General features: G+C 42.0%; 1 protein-coding gene across 2 annotated transcripts in view; it reads right to left on the reverse strand.

Moving 5' to 3' along the window:
- Positions 1 to 19,631, reverse strand: part of TXNDC11 (thioredoxin domain containing 11) — an 85,935-nt gene that overhangs the window by 59,584 nt on the left and 6,720 nt on the right. For both annotated transcript variants that reach the window (XR_015877640.1, XM_088466775.1), the window contains exons 3-4: positions 19,022 to 19,119; positions 623 to 752 (exon numbers count right to left, since the gene is read on the reverse strand). Coding sequence is in view for 1 of the 2 variants with exons in the window: in XM_088466775.1 (XP_088322901.1) it covers positions 623 to 752; positions 19,022 to 19,119 (228 nt within the window). In the remaining variant the exon portion in view is untranslated. The remainder of the gene's footprint in view (positions 1 to 622; positions 753 to 19,021; positions 19,120 to 19,631) is intronic.

Raw genomic sequence — 19,631 nt, forward strand, 5'->3', positions numbered from 1 at the left:
GAAATCCACGAGACCAGAGGTACCATAGCTCCTAGCCATTAGGATTGACCCCACTGAATGCAGAAAATCATCAACTATCTACATTTTAAGATCAAATCTCATAGGTGCTTCTACCCAGATGCGATTAATTGATAATGGCAAGCAAACAATCTAGGATTATTCACAATTTGGATACTAGATGATGTTCTCTAGCAGTCTATAAATGTTTGACACTGCACAATTTCCTTATTGTCAGTGACTAAAGCTTGTGTCAGATAAGCAACTGATACGCACATGGTGAGTAATAATAATTAGACGGACACCTAACATGTGTAGTTTCAAAGCCAGGGCTCATATACTCTGAAGCAGTTAACAGGACATCCTTTTAAGTCAATACCATACGGTATTGACTTACAGCAGGATTTGGCTTTAGGATGGCAGAACATTCACCGACAATGGTTTGTCACATTCAGAATTGAAGTACAATACACAGCCACATTACATAAGGGAGTTAGGGTAATTTCCAAGCTACGCTTCACAGGAACAATTCGCAAGCAAGACACTCCAAATGGAGAAAGACTTCTTGGTAAACCACTGTACATGGCCGCCATAAGCCGAGAATTACAATACAAATCGGTTGTACCTGGTAGTTGGATAGGAAATCCTTTAGCCTTTCCTCAGAAGCAATATATGAAAGGGGACTCATTACTCGTCGAATAAACTTCTCAATATATCCTGCTGTCAATGGTCCTTTATATTCAATGGGCCCAAAACTACAAGAAAAAAAAAAAAAAAAACAGGACACATTAAGGGGCAAACAAGGCCAAGTAGTTTAAGATTTACTAAAGAAAATATTACTATAAACAAGACATGACAGGGTGGTCCATAAGTGTGGAAATGAGTAAGGAAATAGGAATCCAGTGTCTACACCTATGATATGGGAGAAAACTTTCTATGGTATGTCACCAGTATGGCAGCCATCTTGAACTCATTGGGAAGGTAGCCATGTGACATATCAGATGCAGAATTTCACAAGAAAATTTGGTTTTTTTCAATGTTTTTATTTGAATTTGCACAATTTCGGATAAAATAGATCGTATAGCCACTCAAAATTGTAATCGCAATAAAAAAAAAAAAAAGGAGGGGGGGGTGTGGATCGACAGCAATTAGGTTGAAAGGGACAAAAGGTTGACACTTTGTTTTAAATTTAACCCTAGCCCTCCCCCTGGTGCCTAACTCCAACCCTCCCCCTGGTGCCTAACCCTCCCCTTCGGCAGCCTAACTCTAACCTTCCCCTTCGGCAGCCCAACCCTCCCCCTGGTGCCTAACCCTAACCCTCCCTCAAGAGCCCAACGGTAACAATTTAAAAAAAAAAAAAAAATTATTAAAAAACAACAAGTTGACCAATTCAACCAGACAACCTATTCATTGTCGATCTTTCATCTGGATACCCTTTAAAAAGAGATTATTAAATATGGAATACACACAAAAAAGGTAAATAATGTGGTACTATCATAACATTTATATGTGAATGTTTACAAATCAGATCGCTGTGCAAATATGCAGAATATATATTGTAGAACTAACAATCTACATGGAGGGAAATTGCAAAACCTTTTGCGAAAAGAAGAGTCCGGTAATGATCACTGAACACTGACCCCGTCACTACACTGCTGCACACATTGGTGACACTTGTACTGTTAAACCACATAAGCATTCATTTGCATTCAACTATTGAAACTGACAGATGGCTTACATAAATAGCAGTCAGTTTCCAAATGCCACTAGCAAGACTGCAAGGTTTCCGTACATTGCCAGAAAGTTATTGGGGAGGGTTGTGAAAGATTAGACTGCAGTTGTTGAGACAATGACAGATCTGGAGGAAAAGATAACGGGACGTTTAAGGAGTTTACAGTATGCGGAGGGGGGAGAGAAGAGATTGGGCAAACCATAGGTGCAACCGCACAGTAACCAATCTGCTTTGCTTGGTGCAGTACAAAATTTTAATATATAATATATATCCGTCCATCCAGATGTGCTCTGTATTACTGTTACTTCAAATAGTCCATCTCAGCGCAAGGTCCCATGCAACTTGGCTGAGTGGTGTCTTTTTCACTCAAAATGTGCTTCGTATTGCTTTTGTGAGTTTTAATTATGCAAATAAAACTACATTGTTAGTGTCAGGGCCGGCGCTAGTGTTTTCGCTCCAAACCCCTGTAAACTATAAATTTGAGCCCTCACTCCCATTTTATATAAAAAGAGGGCATGGTCTCACAAGAAAGGGGAATGGCCACACAACAGTACCTTCAATTCAAATTACGCCACACAGTAGCACAATCTTGTTCACATTACACTGCACCAGATTCATTTTACAACACACAGTAGTGTCCCTAATTCACGTTACAACACACAGTAGTGTCCCTTATTCAGGTTACGACACACAGTAGAGCACCCTACACAATGCACACTGTGGATGCAGACGCCCACAGCCACTAAGTGATCGCACGCCAACACATAGCGAGCATGCTAATGCCTTGCGATCGCCTGCCTTGCTGGGTGTACGATGGATTTGCATAAGCTGGGAGCGAGCTGGTCTGAATGAGCTCCACTGATCAATATTATATATTTATATATATATATATATATATATATATATAAATTTATATTAGATTTTTTTTTATTATTCAAATGTTTGACATCCGACACTTTCTAATCTTCTGATATTTATCATCATTATACACTTATATATATATATATATATATACATACACACACACACACACACACACACACATATATACACACACACAGTCAGGTGCATAAATATTGGGACATTGACAGAATTTTCATATTTTGGCCTCTATTCACCACCACAATGGCTTTGAAATGAAACAAACAAGATGTGCTTTAACTGCAGATTTTCAGATTTAATTTGAGGGTAATTACATCCAAATCAGGTGAACGGTGTAGGAATTACAATGGTTTCTATATGTGCCTCCCACTTTTTAAGGGGCCAAAAGTAATGGGACTATCAACTCAAAAGCTATTTCATGGACAGGTGTGGGCTATTCCCTCATTATTTCATTATCAATTAAGCAGGTATAAGGTCAGGAGTTGATTCTAGGTGTGACATTTGCATTTGGAATCAGTTGCTGTCGACTCTCAATATGAGATCCAAAGAGCTGTCACTATCAGTGAAGCAAGCCATCATTAGGCTGAAAAATCAAAACAAACCCATCAGGAGAGATAGAAAAACATTAGGTGTGGCCAAATCAACTGTTTGGAACATTCTTAAAAAGAAAGAACGCACCGGAGAGCTCAGCAACACCAAAAGACCAATATTTATGCACCTGACAGAGTGTGTGTATATATAACAGTACATACACACACAAGCTTTGCGTATGCCTGGCTCCCCTATACAAATCATACATTACTGGGTGCCCGCACAAGTAACATCATACAAGTCCACAGGTGGTGCAGCACTTCTGGATTTCAATGAATACACATTAACAACATAGTGGTATCAATCGCTGTTTCGGTGCCTGTATTTAATGGCACTTTCATCAGGATTAACAACAAATGAAAACACATAACTTATATACAGAACCTCATCACCACATGAGGAAACAGTACCCACTAGTGAGTCGTCACTATGTGCCAATCACCAAGACAACATCAACGATACCCTGAGAATCGACAATACAATGCAAATACATGCAATCCGTTATGAAGTAACTAAGGGGTCCATTTACTAAGCAGTGTTAGGAGACAAAGTGAAAGGAGATAAGGTGCCAGTGAATCAGCTCCCAACTGTCAATTTTCAAACACAGCCTGTGACATGGCAGTTAAGAGCAGATTGGCTGTTAGAGCTACAAAAACAAATGTTAATAGCACACTACATATTATATGGGCTGAAATAACGCATGTTGAGAAACAGACAGTGCATTACAATGTATAACAGTGTTCTCCCCAGAAATTTTTTCCAGCCGGGTGGCATCCAAAAGTAGCCGGGTGGGGGCCTTCACAATTATGTGCACGCCGGGAAAAGGGGCATCTCCCTTACCAATCCAGCCCGATAGGTCTCAGGCTGCTCCCCCACTGGCTCTCAGTCAAAAGTGCCCATTATACAGTGCCCCCTGTAGTTTTCCCCATGCATTGCCCCCTGTAGTTTAACGTTGCCCTTATGCATTGCCCCATGGCTGAAGTAGTGCCCCAGACTGGTCCCTTATGTAGTGCCCCCAGGCTTAAATAGTGTCCCTTTTGCAGTGCCCCCAGGTTTAATAGTGTCCCTTATGCAGTGACCCCAGGCTGGCCCCTTATGCAGTGCCCCCAGGATTAATAGTGTCCCTTATGCAGTGCCCCCAGACTGGTCCTGGCCCCAGCCCAAGCCCAGCACTTACCTTTACTTGCTGGCCGCTCCGCTGCCTCGCGCTGACTGGATCTAACTGGATCCAGCAGGCACGCTGGGCAGGCTCCTCACGTCGCGGGTGAAGTCATGACGTCACCCGCGCAGTACATCACTGGGAACGCTGGCCTCTGAAGCGATTGGAGGCTTCTTTAGCCTCCGGTCACTTCAGAGGCCAGCGTTCCACAGCGGGGGACAGCAGTGGTCGGCGGGGAAGAGTGCCGGGCGGCAGGCTGTTTCTGCCGGGCAATGCGCCCACAGAAAACAGCCTGGGGAGAACACTGGTATAATCTTTCTAACTGGCAGAGCTACAATAAATTGTACATAGACCTATCAAAAGGATGGACATCATATATATTATGGACATCATAGATTTTATTCTCAGAAAAAACTACTTCTAGTACGTTGGACACCTTCTTCCTCCAAGTTAAAGGAACCGCCATGGTGACTATATTCGCACCAAGCTACGCCACTCTCATCGTAGCTTGGTGGGAGGACCACCATGCATGACACAACAATCCATTCTTAGAAAAGATTATCGTGTGGCGGAGAAGAACTGCCACAATTCCGCACATTAATCAACGTAAAACACCCTCAATTTGGAGTTTACATCTACCCATAGTAAAGATATGGTCATTTTTGTAGACCTTGAAATCTTCGTGCACAACAAACCATTACAGACAAGAAATCATGTTAAAGATGTAAATGGAAGCAATATTCTACCAGCTCAAAGCAACCACCACAGAAGTTGGATTAGGAACATTCCAGGGTGACAGTTCCGCCGTCTGAGAAGGAACTCCACTGAAAATAAAATTTTTCAACAGAGTACAGAAATGATATGATAAAGAAAAAAAAAAAAAACGTATCCAAAAAGGATCTAATTGCTGCCCATTATAACAGGAAATGGACCAAATCTCCAAACTCTATAGGAAAGACCTAATTAAATATAAAAGCAAAGAATCCAGACAACCATGGACCAATCTCATTTATTACGCAATTCATTGGGAACCACAAAACTATTGAGAGCATATTGAATAAACATTTGAATGTATTATTAGACGAAGAAGCAAAAAAAAGTACTACCAGAAAAACCACGGATAATTTATCAAAATGCCCAAAATTTTAAATAGCAATTAACCGGAAGCTTCCTACCTACAGAAATAACTGAAAGTACAAAAAAGAATGGCTTCCATTTTTGCACAAAATGCGTGGGTTGCATAAACCAAGCAGCAGGTACCAAGATAATTCAAGAATTTGCTTCAAACAGAACAGGAAAGATATACAACATTAAGGATCCCATTTCATGTGAAACAGAAGGTGCTATTTATTAGAATGCCTGTGCGGAACCCAATATGTGGGACAAACTAATATGAAGATCAAAGTAAAAATATATGAACACATTAACAACATAAAAAAAGGACTCATTACCCACAGCGTTTCGGAACATTTCCACAAATATCATAATAAAAACACTAAAAAGGTCTCAAATTTGTAGGTATCCAAAAAGTGAAATCTAGTTGGAGAGGATATAGTAACTTCACTGAAGAAAAACAAAACCAAGTGGATTTATTCGCTTTAAAAAAAAAAAAACAACTTTGGAGCCACATGGGCTTAATATCGACACTGAATTGAAAGCCTTTTTATAATTACAGTGCATCCGGACAGTATTCACAACGCTTCACTTTTTCCACATTATGTTGCAGCCTTATTCTAAAATGGAATAAATTGATTTTTGTCCTCAAAATTCTACACACAATACCCCATAATGACAACGTGTAAAATGTTGTTTGAGATTTTTGCTAATTTAATTAAAATAAAAAAAAACACCACTAAGAATGGCCTTTGCTATGAAGCTCAAAATTGAGCGCAGATGCATCCTGTTTCCACTGATCATCCTTGAGATGTTCCTACAGCTTAATTGAAGTCCACCTGAGGACATGAATTTGAAAGGCATACACCTGTCTATATAAGGTCCCACACTTGACACTGCATGTCAGAGCACACACCAAGCTTGAAGTCCAAGGAATTGTATGTAGACCTCCGAGACAGGATTGTCTCGAGGCACAAATCTGGGGAAGGGTACAGAAAAATATCTGCTGCTTTGAAGGGCCCAATGAGCACAGTGGCCTCCATCATCCGTAAATGGAAGAAGTTCGGAACCACCAGGACTCTTCCTAGAGTTGGCCGGCCGTCTAAACTGAGCAATCAGGGGAGAAGGGCCCTAGTCAGGGAGGTGGCCAAGAAACCGATGATCACTCTGTCAGAGCTACAGCATTCCTCTGTGGAGAGAGGAGAACCTCCCAGAAGGACAATCATCTCTCCAGCAATCCACCAAGCAGGCATGTATGGTAGAGTGGCTAGACGGAAGCCACTCCTTAGTAAAAAGCACATGGCAGCCCATCTGGAGTTTGCCAAAATGCACCTGAAGGACTCTCAGACCATGAGAAACAAAAGATTGAACTCTTTGGCAAGAATGCCAGGCCTTATGTTTGGAGGGAACCAGGCACCGCTCATCACCAGGCCAATACCATCCATACAGTGTGCAAGGTGGTGGCAGCATCATGCTGTGGAGATGGTTTTCAGCGGCAGGAACTGGGAGACTAGTCAGGATAGAGGGAAAGATGAATGAAGCAATGTACAGAGACATCCTGGATGAAAACCTGCTCCAGAGCGCTCTTGACCTCAGTCTAGGGCAACGGTTCATCTTTCAGCAGGACAACGACCCCAAGCACACAGCCAAGATATCAAAGGAGTGGCTTCAGGACAACTCTGTGAATGTCCTTGAGTGGCCCAGCCAGAGTCCAGACTTGAATCTGAATGAACATCTCTGGAGAGAGCTGAAAATGGTTGTGCACCGACGCTTGCCATCCAACCTGACGGAGCTTGAGAGGTGCTGCAAAAGGAGGAATGGGCAAAACTGGCCAAAAAGATAGGTGTGCCAAGCTTGTGGCATCATATTCATTTAAAAAGACTTGAGGCTGTAATTGCTGCCAAAGGTGCATCAACATAGTATTGAGCAAAGGTTGTGAATACTTATGTACATGTGATTTTAGTTTTTTTTTTTTTTAAATTTGCAAAAAACTTTACACATTGTCATTATGGGGTATTGTGTGTAGAATTTTGAGGCCAAAAATGAATTTATTCCATTTTGGAATAAGGCTGCAACATAACAAAATGTGGAAAAAGTGCTCTGTATTTAAGATTTTTTTGAAAAAAAAAAAAAAAAAAATTCTCTCTCACTTTTATACATCCCACACACTTTATTTTACTATGCATAACAAACATCAAACTATAGACAAATCTCTTTAAATATATTTTTTTAATGTTCTACTCTGGAGCATGTGCCAATTTCCAGATGAAATTCCGGTTCCGGATCTCGGATTTTAAATTAGTTTGTCAATAAAAATTAGTATAAATAGATCCATAGAAAAGACTATCTCTATCCTTGAAAAAGGACCCAGTGGAGGTCCGAAACGCGTCGGTGAACCAAGAGCCAGAGGAGCAACATCGAGTGGGAACCCCACTGCTAAGTCTGTACTGTGGCTGGCAGCTGACGTCACATCCCAGCGCCGCGTGTGGAGTCAGAACCCGGGAGAGGGAAGCCTCGCCCAGCGGGGAAGACCGCTACACATCAGCAATTTGAAGGTATAGTAGGGACAGATAGGGAACTAACCACACCAATGGACTGTTATATCTGCGGACAATATTGGGAATTTACCGCTACACCTCCACTCAGTCTATTAAGACAATAAACATTAATTACTTTTATATGTTTGTTTAATATGCATTTTACATTTTCCAAGCACTCAACTTCCATTTCAGTTACCTAACCCAACATTTGGGCTGCTATTCCTTAAATTCACAGAGCAGATACTCTTACTATTTTTCAAAAAAAAGTCTGCACCACCAAATTGTGTGAGCAAAACATGGGACATGTTCGAAATCACCCACCTGTAATTCTCTCACAATATTTGTGGCATTGTCGGAAATCACAAATCCAAGGGAGAGGCCAAGCGGGGTAAGCCATTCTGTAATGACTTCCCTAAGGGTTTTTTTTTTTTTTTTTAAAAGAAGAAGAAGGAGGAGATTGACACCAGTAAGCCTCTTATTAAAGCCGGTGATGCAGAAGTATCCTGCCTCTGAATGAGCTGGCAGTTGTTACATGCTGCTGCTGAAGGCAATACACTCAGCCAGTGCGCTGTTACAGTCATGTAATCTTTAGTTTGCCCTGTTTCGCTTGTCTACATATCTGTGGTTAAGTGGACAATGGGTACAATGACATTTTGGAGACCACTAATTAAGATTTTTGTTTTTTTAACGTCCATGTACAGGCGGGGAATTGCTTTTCTAGTGATATTCTATTTAGATGTGATTTGGTAACAGGGACATAGGACCTCAATTAACTGTCTAAAACACACTGCATTAATGGCATAGCTGATACGGTGCCAGTGATCTGCTGTGCAACTGGGTGACAGCTTCTAAACAATCCTTTAATAGGGGAGACAAGTTTAATAGTCTTGTTTTTTTTTTTTTTTTTTTAAACTACTAATATTTGTAGTAGCCTTCTTGGTCCCCTTCTGGGATGAAGATCCGCCAGCAGCAGCAGACCTAGCACTCAAGGATTCTTCATAGGATTCCTGGATAAGGGAGGACTCACTTAGCCTTATCAAATTGGATGCAGCACTACTTCCGATCATGATTGAGGATATTGATGAAGGTGTTGGTGGTGGAGATTGCAGGCGCTTGGATCTAGCAGAAAAGGGAGCTAGATGATGCTGGACTGCTTGTTGGTACTTTTTTAGCATAAGTTTTTGATTTTGCCAAAAACTTTTCAGGCATAAGCTGCAAATGAAGTAACAGGGAGGAGGTTCCTAGATGTTTTAAATCCCTACCTCTGCATACTGTTGCTTTACAAACACTGGATGGCAAGACAATTCTTCTACAGATTTGGGTAAAAGTAATTCCACATATAAGGGGTGGATTTTTGCCTCTTATGCCCAGGCATGACAATGGCCTTGTCACAGACAAGAACTGCTTCCACTAGTGCCTAATTTACACAAAGAACATTCTTATCATTAACATACTCATTAGCGCCTGCGTTAGCTACACAAATATCCCCTCATCCTGTTGCACGTCTACCATGCATCCTAAATGTCTAGGTCAGCAACTTCTTGACTTGTGCTGCTCATCGCCACAATGGCAGAAGGTGCAGAAATGGAGGAAGGAGGCTTCTCTATGAGTACAGAAAGGTCAGGTTCACACACAGTACTCACAGACACACAGACTCTCCTCAGGGATTTGTGACGTTTCTGAACACAGTTTGTTCTACTGGCTCAATGTTTATTTCAGCACTGATCCATTTTTTTAAAATGTATTTATTTTATTTTTTTTACACCTCTTCTACACTCTGAGAAGCTCATTCAGAGCCGCTCACACCCAGCGTATGCAAATTCGGCTAAGTGACAGCACGGCAGGCGATCGCACGGCAAGGCATAAGCACACCCACTATTTCTTGGCGTGTGATCGCTTCGTATGTAGATGCCCACTTGCACACGTCCTCTACAGGAAGTGTATGCAACCATCGGTACATCGGTTACCATCGAAAGCGAACGCAGCGCTTGAGGTTGACTACACCTACCTCAAGCACTGCGATCACTTCAGTGTGAAATACAACCATGTAACATGAACAATGATGCTGCCTCTTAATTATGCACGTCTCTGAAACGGCATTGAGATGCTCAGGCACGCCTGCTTTCTCACCTCCACTCCCCCGTTTATATAGGAAAGCCCCTGTCACCACCCACAAACGGCTTCTCCTGTCACTCACTCTGCTGGGCAGTCTATGCGCAACGAGCGAACACTTCTCGATCTCTAGCACTGGTTTGCGTACTGTGATGCGTTCGCATGCGCAGAAAGTGAAAACCGGCCATCAACGAGCGAACGCATCATAGCGAGCGGCTCTGAATCAGGTCCTGAGTGAGAAGGGCTTGCATTGGCATCATGAGAGACAAAAGATGCCTCACTGACAGCAGTTGCAAAACCACCACTCATAAATAAAGGCCAAGGCCTCAGCCTTTCCTTACCATTGCGTGTGGTGAATGGCATGTTGGAAATGTTACTTTTTTTACAATAAACTTTTTATTAGAGGCGTTTCATTTTTTTTTCATTTAAAACTGTAAAATAATCGATTTTTTTTATTTCAGATGTCCTGACGCTTTAGTAGAGGACTAGTATCGGATTAATCATGATGACTGGTGGCAGCAGCTGCAGTACTAGTATTTGGTTGCTGCTTCTGCTCTCGAATGATTGTTATTCATATTGACGAATACACAGATGTAGTACAAGAAAACAATATATATTTTTTTCTACTTTTTTTTATTTGCAGCTTAGCTCACACTGCATCCAGTCACAGTGCTTATATGGACGTGAACAAATGCACAGGGGGGGACCGAGACCGCAATAATTAATAAAAAAAAAAATCAATATCTCTCTCTCTCAATGTACTGTGTACCCTTTACTGTATGTATGGCGCTGCGGACCACTTGTGGCGTCCTTTACATAAAATGTAATATTATATTTTTTTTTTTATTATTTTACTTTTTCTGCAAATACCAACTGCAAAGTCACACTGCTTATATCGCCTGTGGAGTCACAGTGCAACCCCACTGTGTGACAGACTACTAATTCCTACACTATAAAAAAAAAAGGAAAATTAATGAACTATGATTTGACAACTGCATGTATTGTAAATCTAGCTCAACCAACATTAACACTAAGGGGACTGGAGTGGAAAGAGCACAGCAGCAGCAGCCGCCACTGGAGGTGCAGAGGATGGATACAGCACAACAGCCACTGGAAACAGGGAGTGGATAGACACAGCAGCAGCCACTGGACACAGGGAGAGGATGGACACAGCACAGCAGCAGCCACTGGAGGTGGAGAGGATGGACACAGCACAGCAGCAGCCACTGGAGGTGGAGATGATGGACAAAGCACAGCAGCAGCCACTGGACATGTTAGCACAAACTGGAGCCAGTGTGAAATGGTGACCGAATCACAGGAGGAGGGACTTATATAAGATCCAAAACCAGCAACAATTTGACGCCAAGATGATGACATTTTACCTCCGCTCGGATTCATGAAGTTCGGGTGAGCTCGGTTTTCTGAAAACCAAGCCTGCACAACTCGAATACAAACTCTATGGTCTTAGATGTGAAATGTGTGCTCATGCATTTTGTGAAGTGCCCAGAAGGACGCAAGGTCCGAGTATATTCACTTACATGCCTAAGAGCCACAGAGGTTGAGGATTTCCTCAAAATCCCCAGGTAGAACATATATTGTTGGTCTGAAAATGAGCTGATGAGAAACTATTTGATTATAATGCAGGTAAAGGTGCCTACACACTTGGCAATTTTTTACACGATTTGCCATATTCCAACGAATTGTGACAAATCGTGTAAAATATGCCCAAATCGTGAGAGTACAGTCACGATCACGATGCGCGTCCCCGCAGGTCGCACATCGCACCTTCAGATCTGCCGTGCTGTAGGGCAGATCTGACAATCTCAGTCACGATGCACTGGAATAGTTAGGAGGCACGATAGATCGTTTGTCACATTGGACAGTTTTTAACACCAAATTGTGCCCACGACTGCCGGGGAGCTGCTGGGGAGAGTTCAAGGGGAAATTGGACACTATGTCGGATCGTGAGCACATTGCCAAGTGTGTAGGCACCTTAAGTATTCTATGATAATTAAGTGCTATGAAATAAAATGGTCAATACTAATGTAAAGTAGAGTTCTACATTATTTTCTCTGAAGCCATACACATTGATGGGATATTAGAGACAAATTTTTTATGCTACACCGAATTACATTTACAGTCAGGTCCATAAATATTGGGACATTGACAGAATTTTCATATTTTGGCCTCTATTCACCACCACAATGGCTTTGAAATGAAACAAACAAGATGTGCTTTAACTGCAGACTTTCAGATTTAATTTGAGGGTAATTACATCCAAATCAGGTGAACGGTGTAGGAATTACAACGGTTTCTATATGTGCCTCCCACTTTTTAAGGGGCCAATAGTAATGGGACTATCAACTCAAAAGCTATTTCATGGACAGGTGTTGGCTATTGCCTAGTTATTTCATTATCAATTAAGCAGGTATAAGGTCAGGAGTTGATTCTAGGTGTGACATTTGCATTTGGAATCAGTTGCTGTCGACTCTCAATATGAGATCCAAAGAGCTGTCACTATCAGTGAAGCAAGCCATCATTAGGCTGAAAAATCAAAACAAACCCATCAGAGAGATCGCAAAAACATTAGGTGTGGCCAAATCAACTGTTTGGAACATTCTTAAAAAGAAAGAACGCACCGAAGAGCTCAGCAACACCAAAAGACCCGGAAGACCATGGAAAACAACTGTGGTGGATGACAGAAGAATTATTTCCCTGGTGAAGAAAAACCCCTTCACAACAGATGGCCAAATCAAGAACACTCTCCAGGAGGTAGGTGTATATGTGTCAAAGTCAACAATCAAGAGAAGACTTCAAAAGAGTGAATATAGAGGGTTCACCACAAGATGTAAACCATTGGTGAGCCACAAAAACAGGAAGACCAGATTAGAGTTTGCTTAACAACATCTAAAAAAGCCATTACAGTTCTGGAACAACAACCTATGGACAGATGAGACAAAGATCAACTTGTACCAGAGTGATGGGAAGAGAAGAGTATGGAGAAGGAAAGGAACTGCTCATGATCCAAAACATACCGCCTTCTCAGTGAAGCATGGTGGTGGTAGTGTCATGGCGTGGGCATGTATGGCTGCCAATGGAACTGGTTCCCTTGTATATATTGAGGATGTGACTGCTGACAAAAGCAGCAGAATGAATTCTGAAGTGTTTTGGACAATATTATATGCTCATATTCAGTCAAATGCTTCAGAACTCATTGGACGGCGCTTCACAGTGCAGATGGACAATGACCCGAAGCATACTGCAAAGCACCCAAAGAGTTTTTAAGGCTAAAAAGTGGAATGTTATGCAATGGCCAAGTCAATCCCCTGACCTGAATCCGACTGAGCATGCATTTCACTTGATGAAGACAAAACTGAAGGGAAAATGCCCCAAGAACAAGCAGGAACTGAAGACATTTGCAGTAGAGGCCTGGCAGAGCATCACCAGGGATGAAACCCAGCGTCTGGTGATGTCTATGCGTTCCAGACATCAGGCTGTAATTGCCTGCAAAGGATTTGCAACAAAGTATTAAAAAGTGAAAGCTAGATTTAGGATTGTTTAGTTTGTCCCATTACTTTTGGCCCCTTAAAAAGTGGGAGGCACATATAGAAACCGTTGTAATTCCTACATCGTTCACCTGATTTGGATGGCATTACCCTCAAATTAAATCTGAAAGTCTGCAGTTAAAGCACATCTTGTTTGTTTCATTTCAAAGCCATTGTGGTGGTGAATAGGCCAAAATATGAAAATTCTGTCAATGTCCCAATATTTATGCACCTGACTGTACATCAACTTTTTTCTCGCTTTTAAAAAAAAAACATACATATATTTCATCTTATACCAGAGCTGTGGAGGCATGCAGGTAAGCAACAGTAGTATAGAGGTCTGGTTTACACCAGGCGCATCACACACACACCATACATATGGTAAATAATTGATTTTATGAGCAACAAACCCACTCTCTATTATGCATCAATGAAACTATAAAAAAAAAAAAAAAAAAAATCTACAACACACCAGAAACAGCCCACTATCTTGTGCACCAAAACAATTAAATAACCCTACAAACAGTATATATATATATATATATATATATATATATATGTATATATATATATATATATATATAAAAAAATATATATATATATAAGTGCTTAAACAGGTTCACAAAACCATAATCTATGCCCTAGTGCAAAACAAAGCAACAATCTGTTTAGAATGTTTCCAAACAGCCAATTACAAGTACTTAATAAATACCAGAAAGTGTCATGATCATCATCATCACCAGCCACTGACCAACCACAAAGAATGTCTGTCGCAAAAGTAAATGTGTCTTTTTCTGGTATGCGTCTGCTCACCATTGTGCAAACACGCTCTTACTGTCCTTATCCTACTTTATGAACAGGGACAAAATCAGGCAAGTCTGCAAGGAGCGGGCACATATTTTTGAAATGCTTAGTGCGAATTTATGTAATGTACTCGATCCTAACTATCATAGCTCTCACTATGCTTCAGCCCAATAGTGTAATAGTTTGTTAAACATTAGAGTACATAGCTTAGAAGCTAAAAACAGCAAGAATCAAAGGCAAACTTCTTGTATGTGACAGGTCATACCGCTTTGTATTGTAAGATGCAGCTTTCAAGAATGGGACACTTGTAAGGAACGGTAGTGTATGATTAATAGGTTTCTGTGTTGTGCTGCCCACCATTCCCACATACTGTATATACTACAATACCAAAGATCACTGGACTTCTGCTCTGAAGCAATAAATAGGCTTTTTAGCAGCTGGCTAGACAGAGAGACTGCATTGTACTACAAGTCTCAGCATGGTAGCACCTCTTATGTTTAAAATGATGGTGTGCAGTCCAAACCCCAGCCCCCTTTCCTCTATATTTGTGCATGTATTGTACATTTGAAGGCGGAGACTCCTGATCGGTATTTGCAGCCCTCCCAATTGCCCCTAGGTGTTTTTAATCAGCACAGGTCAATTGCGGTCTACATATTAGAATGGGCACTATTATAGGTATGTCCTGGATAAATTGACGGAATGTTATATTAGGGGACCCATCTTATGGTATTCACCTTGACGCGGTGGATGGGCAAATGTACCAAGAACCTCACTTATACGCCATGTTAAGTGTAGAGTTTTTCAGGATGATTTTGACTATTGTTCTTAGTACTTAGAGTGTGCACCTGCATTCTTCGTTCACTGCAATGTACTACAAGTCTCAGCATGATTGCACAGCTTATTAGCTTTAAAATTAGGGTATGCAGTCCAAGCATGCAGTAGTATGAAGTGACTGCTTTGATTACTGACCAACTGAAATGAATCTGTGCAAGCGCTTTACCTTTCCACGTCCACTTGACGCTTTCCTGGAACTCGGCTGTGATTTAACACATCTCCTGAAATCTGGCTTTGCTAGATTTCGTTTTATTAAATAACATGGAATCTAAAACAGCAGTTTCTTCAGTTGAAGCACTTGCATATAATTTAAATTACAACCATATTCCCCAAAGACTCTGTAACTGGATCAGTGGTCTAGCATCTAAGAAGAGGCTGATCAACACCTCTGAAAGCATTTGCAGGAAAACAGATAAACAGCATTATCTAGTTACACCCTCTCCTCGGTTCCATTTTTGACAGTTCACTGCAGGACGGATGGAAGCTCAGTTATGGATTGTTGTTCTATAGAGACACCTCTATGGAGTGCACAAGGACGGTCATCACTGCAAGTGACGAAACTGGGACTGGGGAAAGTAAAACATGATCCACTTTCCCAAATGCTGATTTCATCGTCCCCTTTGACAATTTGACCATATGCACTGCAACTCTCTGCAGAGCAGTGATGCAGTGCATCATAACTATCTAAAATATTTGGTCACCTTATAATCTGGATGCATGTTCCCCATGAGCGGTGCTAAGGAACCCTTGTGGCACCATATAAATAAAAGAGAATAAATAACCATAGTTGTATAGTGTGCAGTGGTTGAAATGGGTTCTCGCTCATCACCGTGCCTTGTACATACTGCTCCCCCTGCAGCTGCAGTAGTTCAGCCAAAGGATACAACCGGATTAATTTCATATGTAAAAGGTATAACCATTACAAGGATTACAAAATGGCACTTGGATGTCTATCCAAGAGCAAGTCTGTTGGACTTTCTCATAGCCTCCCAGCCATCCTGTATCCGAGTAGTTTGGGTTTCAATGCATTAGCAAGATCCTGGCAGAGGCGCTGAGAGGGGTGCGGTCAATAATTAACCAGGCTTGCTGGAGGGGCACGGCGGGGGCCTGGGTCCGTGCTGCCCCCCCCCTCTTACCTCACAGCAGCCTCCCGTGCCTGTGAGGGGAGCGATCACTCTGATCACGCCCCCCTGGCTTTGTGCCGGGCTGAAGTACTCACAGCACCCACTTTCTTATAATTTTTTATCCTAAGGGGGTGTCACCACGCCTCCTGCAATTAGGCCACACGCCTTTCACAGGCCAGGCCCAGGTCTCAACGTCCCTGGATCCTGGCCAAATTTTCATAGCAAAACAGGAGTTGGGGCCATGGCCCAGATAGGGGATGGTGCAGGGTGCGTGTTACCATGCTTTCCAGCCCTAACATTCTGACAGATCTCCTGTGACCACCTTCGGGGGTCTTATCTGATCTGTCCTGGCCTGCAGAGATATCCCCTGCTGTCCAATCAGTCACCGCCACTGCAGAACATATCAAGCAGTGCAACTGGTAGCCTCCTAACTCCTCTGGCAGGGCCCTGCTTCTTACGGCATTGCGGCTCTGCTGTGTTTTGGACTCTGACGCCTCTACTCTGTCTCCGGTTGTGTGATGTGGGCAGACTATCCCTGCATTCCTGGCTGTTCACCGGCTGTCTCTGTGAACCTCCTTAGTGGCTGCGAGAGCCAGCATCTTGCAGCCAGAGAGATTTGTCTGCCCGCCATCTTGTCTACACGTCCTCAGCTTGGGGGTTTTCCTGTGGGGTCTGCAGTCCTCCGATCCGGTGTATCCTGGCGACTTCCCTCTCCTCTACATTTGCTCCTAGAGGTGTTCTGAGCTGTGAATTGTTCTTACTGGCCTTGAACTAAGAATTATATAGGGTGGAGGTTACCAAAAGGTTAAAAAAAAAATGGCAGACTAGATGGGCCAAGTGGTTCTTATCTGCTGTCAAATTCTATGCTTCTATGCAATGTTTTTCTGACCTACAATTATACTTGGGGATACTGCGGTGAAAGATCAGGTGCTGTCAGGCTCTGTGCATTCAGCTTTTCCTTTGACAGAGTCTCCTTCAGTTACTATGGAACAGCTCCTTCAATCACTGATTCGGAAAGAAGGCGACAGCTCGGGTGGTGGAGATCCATATTGTTTTGTCCCACAATAATAACCATTTAGTTTGCCTGTGGAAAGAGAAGGGACTAATTCTGAGCAGATCTTGGAATCCTGGTTGCTCTATGCTTTTGGTAGAGACTCATTTACTCCTCAGTTTGCTATTGCACAGGCATATTGTAGGTCTATACAGTCTAACCTCCCGGAAACTCCTCTGGGAACATTTATTGCAAAAAATCTGTCTTAGCAGAATCCTGCTACTGTTCTTCACCTTGCCAGAATTAACAGCCCATTCAACATAAGAGCTCAGAGAATAGCGGTCTTCCAGGACTTCTCTGCTGGGGTACAAGTCTCATTTTTAACTTAACAAGGTTGGGGACAACTGTGTAATCTCCGGTTCTCCATCTTCATGTACATTCCTGCTCTTTTATGGATGGTTGCGGGAGGCAATTATCACTTCTTCTACTCTTTCCAGGAAGATGCAGTATGATGACCCTCCTTGACTGATTACATTATATTTGAGTCATCACCTTTATTTGCTCTTTACTCTGTCTTCAGTAACTGATCAAGGGGCGGGCTGACAGGGCTATCGCCCGGAGCGCTGCAGCCTAGAAGAGCACAGCCACAGACAGCCTGGCCCCTTAGTCTCCACTGCGTCCCACCTCCCCTCCTGGTCTGTGCAGCTGGGCTGATGCCTCGCTGCTCCATACCGCCCCCTGCTCCAATATGGGCTCCACCTCCCGTTGGTCTTTGCTGCAGCTGCTGCCAGGTTCTCCTGCTCCATCCCACCCCCTGCTCATCCTGGGCTCCACCTCCCCTCTTGGTCCATTTGAATGATTACCGTTATAGCTGGTCTATACATTTTTATCATTCGTTGTTCAATTGCCTCCAGGACTTGATCTAACCCAATATCCTCAGTATTTTCCTGTGTGTTTAGATTTTTATAGTAGCTTCCGTTTTTTTGTTTTGATTATTGCTATTGGGAACCTCTTTATTGGCCCTTTGATCCTAGGCTTGATGTACCATGGCCTTAGGGTACACAGGTGTATAGTTGCCCCCATGTTTTCTGTGTTGAGTGTAAGAAAGTAAAAGTTAAGGGGGGTATAGTTCTGGAATCCAGGTATGCCGCAAGTTGAGGGTATGATCTTTTACTGTTGGGGGGTGGTTGATGTTACTATACTTTGTTGTCCATATTGTGGAGATAATAGCTAGTGTTTATTATTATTACGTATCTATATTGAACTAATATTTGTTTGATTGACACCTGCATTATGTAGGCAGGAGGACATCAGAACGACTCAGTTTGGTATTAGGTTCTGTGACATGGATTTGTTTTAAATATTCACCTATCTTCATATGTCTCAAATTGCTTTCTGTTCAGCTTTCTGTACGCTAGTTATGTCTCCTAACTATATTGCTTTTTGTATTTTTGTCGTTGTAAACCTCAAAATTCCATAAATAAAACAATTTTAAAAATATAAGTTGACCAGAGAAATGGTTGATCAGATTCTTTAAAAGGGAAACTAAAGCAGTCTTCAATCCCAAGTGTACAGCTAACTTTTTTTCACCAATTACCTTTTATGATACAGGTTAATCACAGGGAAATAGAAGAAATTTCTTTGCTTCCTGCACCTGCCCTGGTGCCACCAGCAATTAACAGCCACAAAGAGCACCTAGGAGAGAAAAACATTATACAGATGGCCTGAAGGTTTCCTATACACTTTGCCAGCAAGTCTAAAAATAGAACAAATCAAGCAACAAATACATTTATCAAACAATGTCACAAATTATATTAAGTGGGGTTTTGTATTTCCTCAATATGAGATTTAATTAAATGCAAACATGTAGAGGAATAAAACACTAAAACAAGTTATTACAAAAGATTTATAGTAGCAAAACAAAGCTGGTGTATGGATTTTAAATTTAACTTGAGCATAAGAAATCATATATTTGCAGCGTTACGTCTATATTCACTTTTTATATGCCATTAATCCACCTTCTGCACAGCTATTAATAGTCATGACATTAAGGAGTGTGAACAGCCAATGTAATGGCAGGAGCATGCCCTGTGCTCTGGAGATACATCCTGCTTGTTGGCATCGGCTCTGATGCAGAGAAGTTATAGTTGAGTGACTTAAGTCATCCCTAGTCTTTGTTCCCAAGTATAGAAGAAGAGGTTCTAAAT

The sequence above is a fragment of the Taudactylus pleione genome, unplaced genomic scaffold (assembly GCF_031769625.1).
Source record: "Taudactylus pleione unplaced genomic scaffold, aTauple2 ptg000066l, whole genome shotgun sequence".
NCBI classification, from domain to species: Eukaryota; Metazoa; Chordata; class Amphibia; order Anura; family Myobatrachidae; genus Taudactylus; species Taudactylus pleione.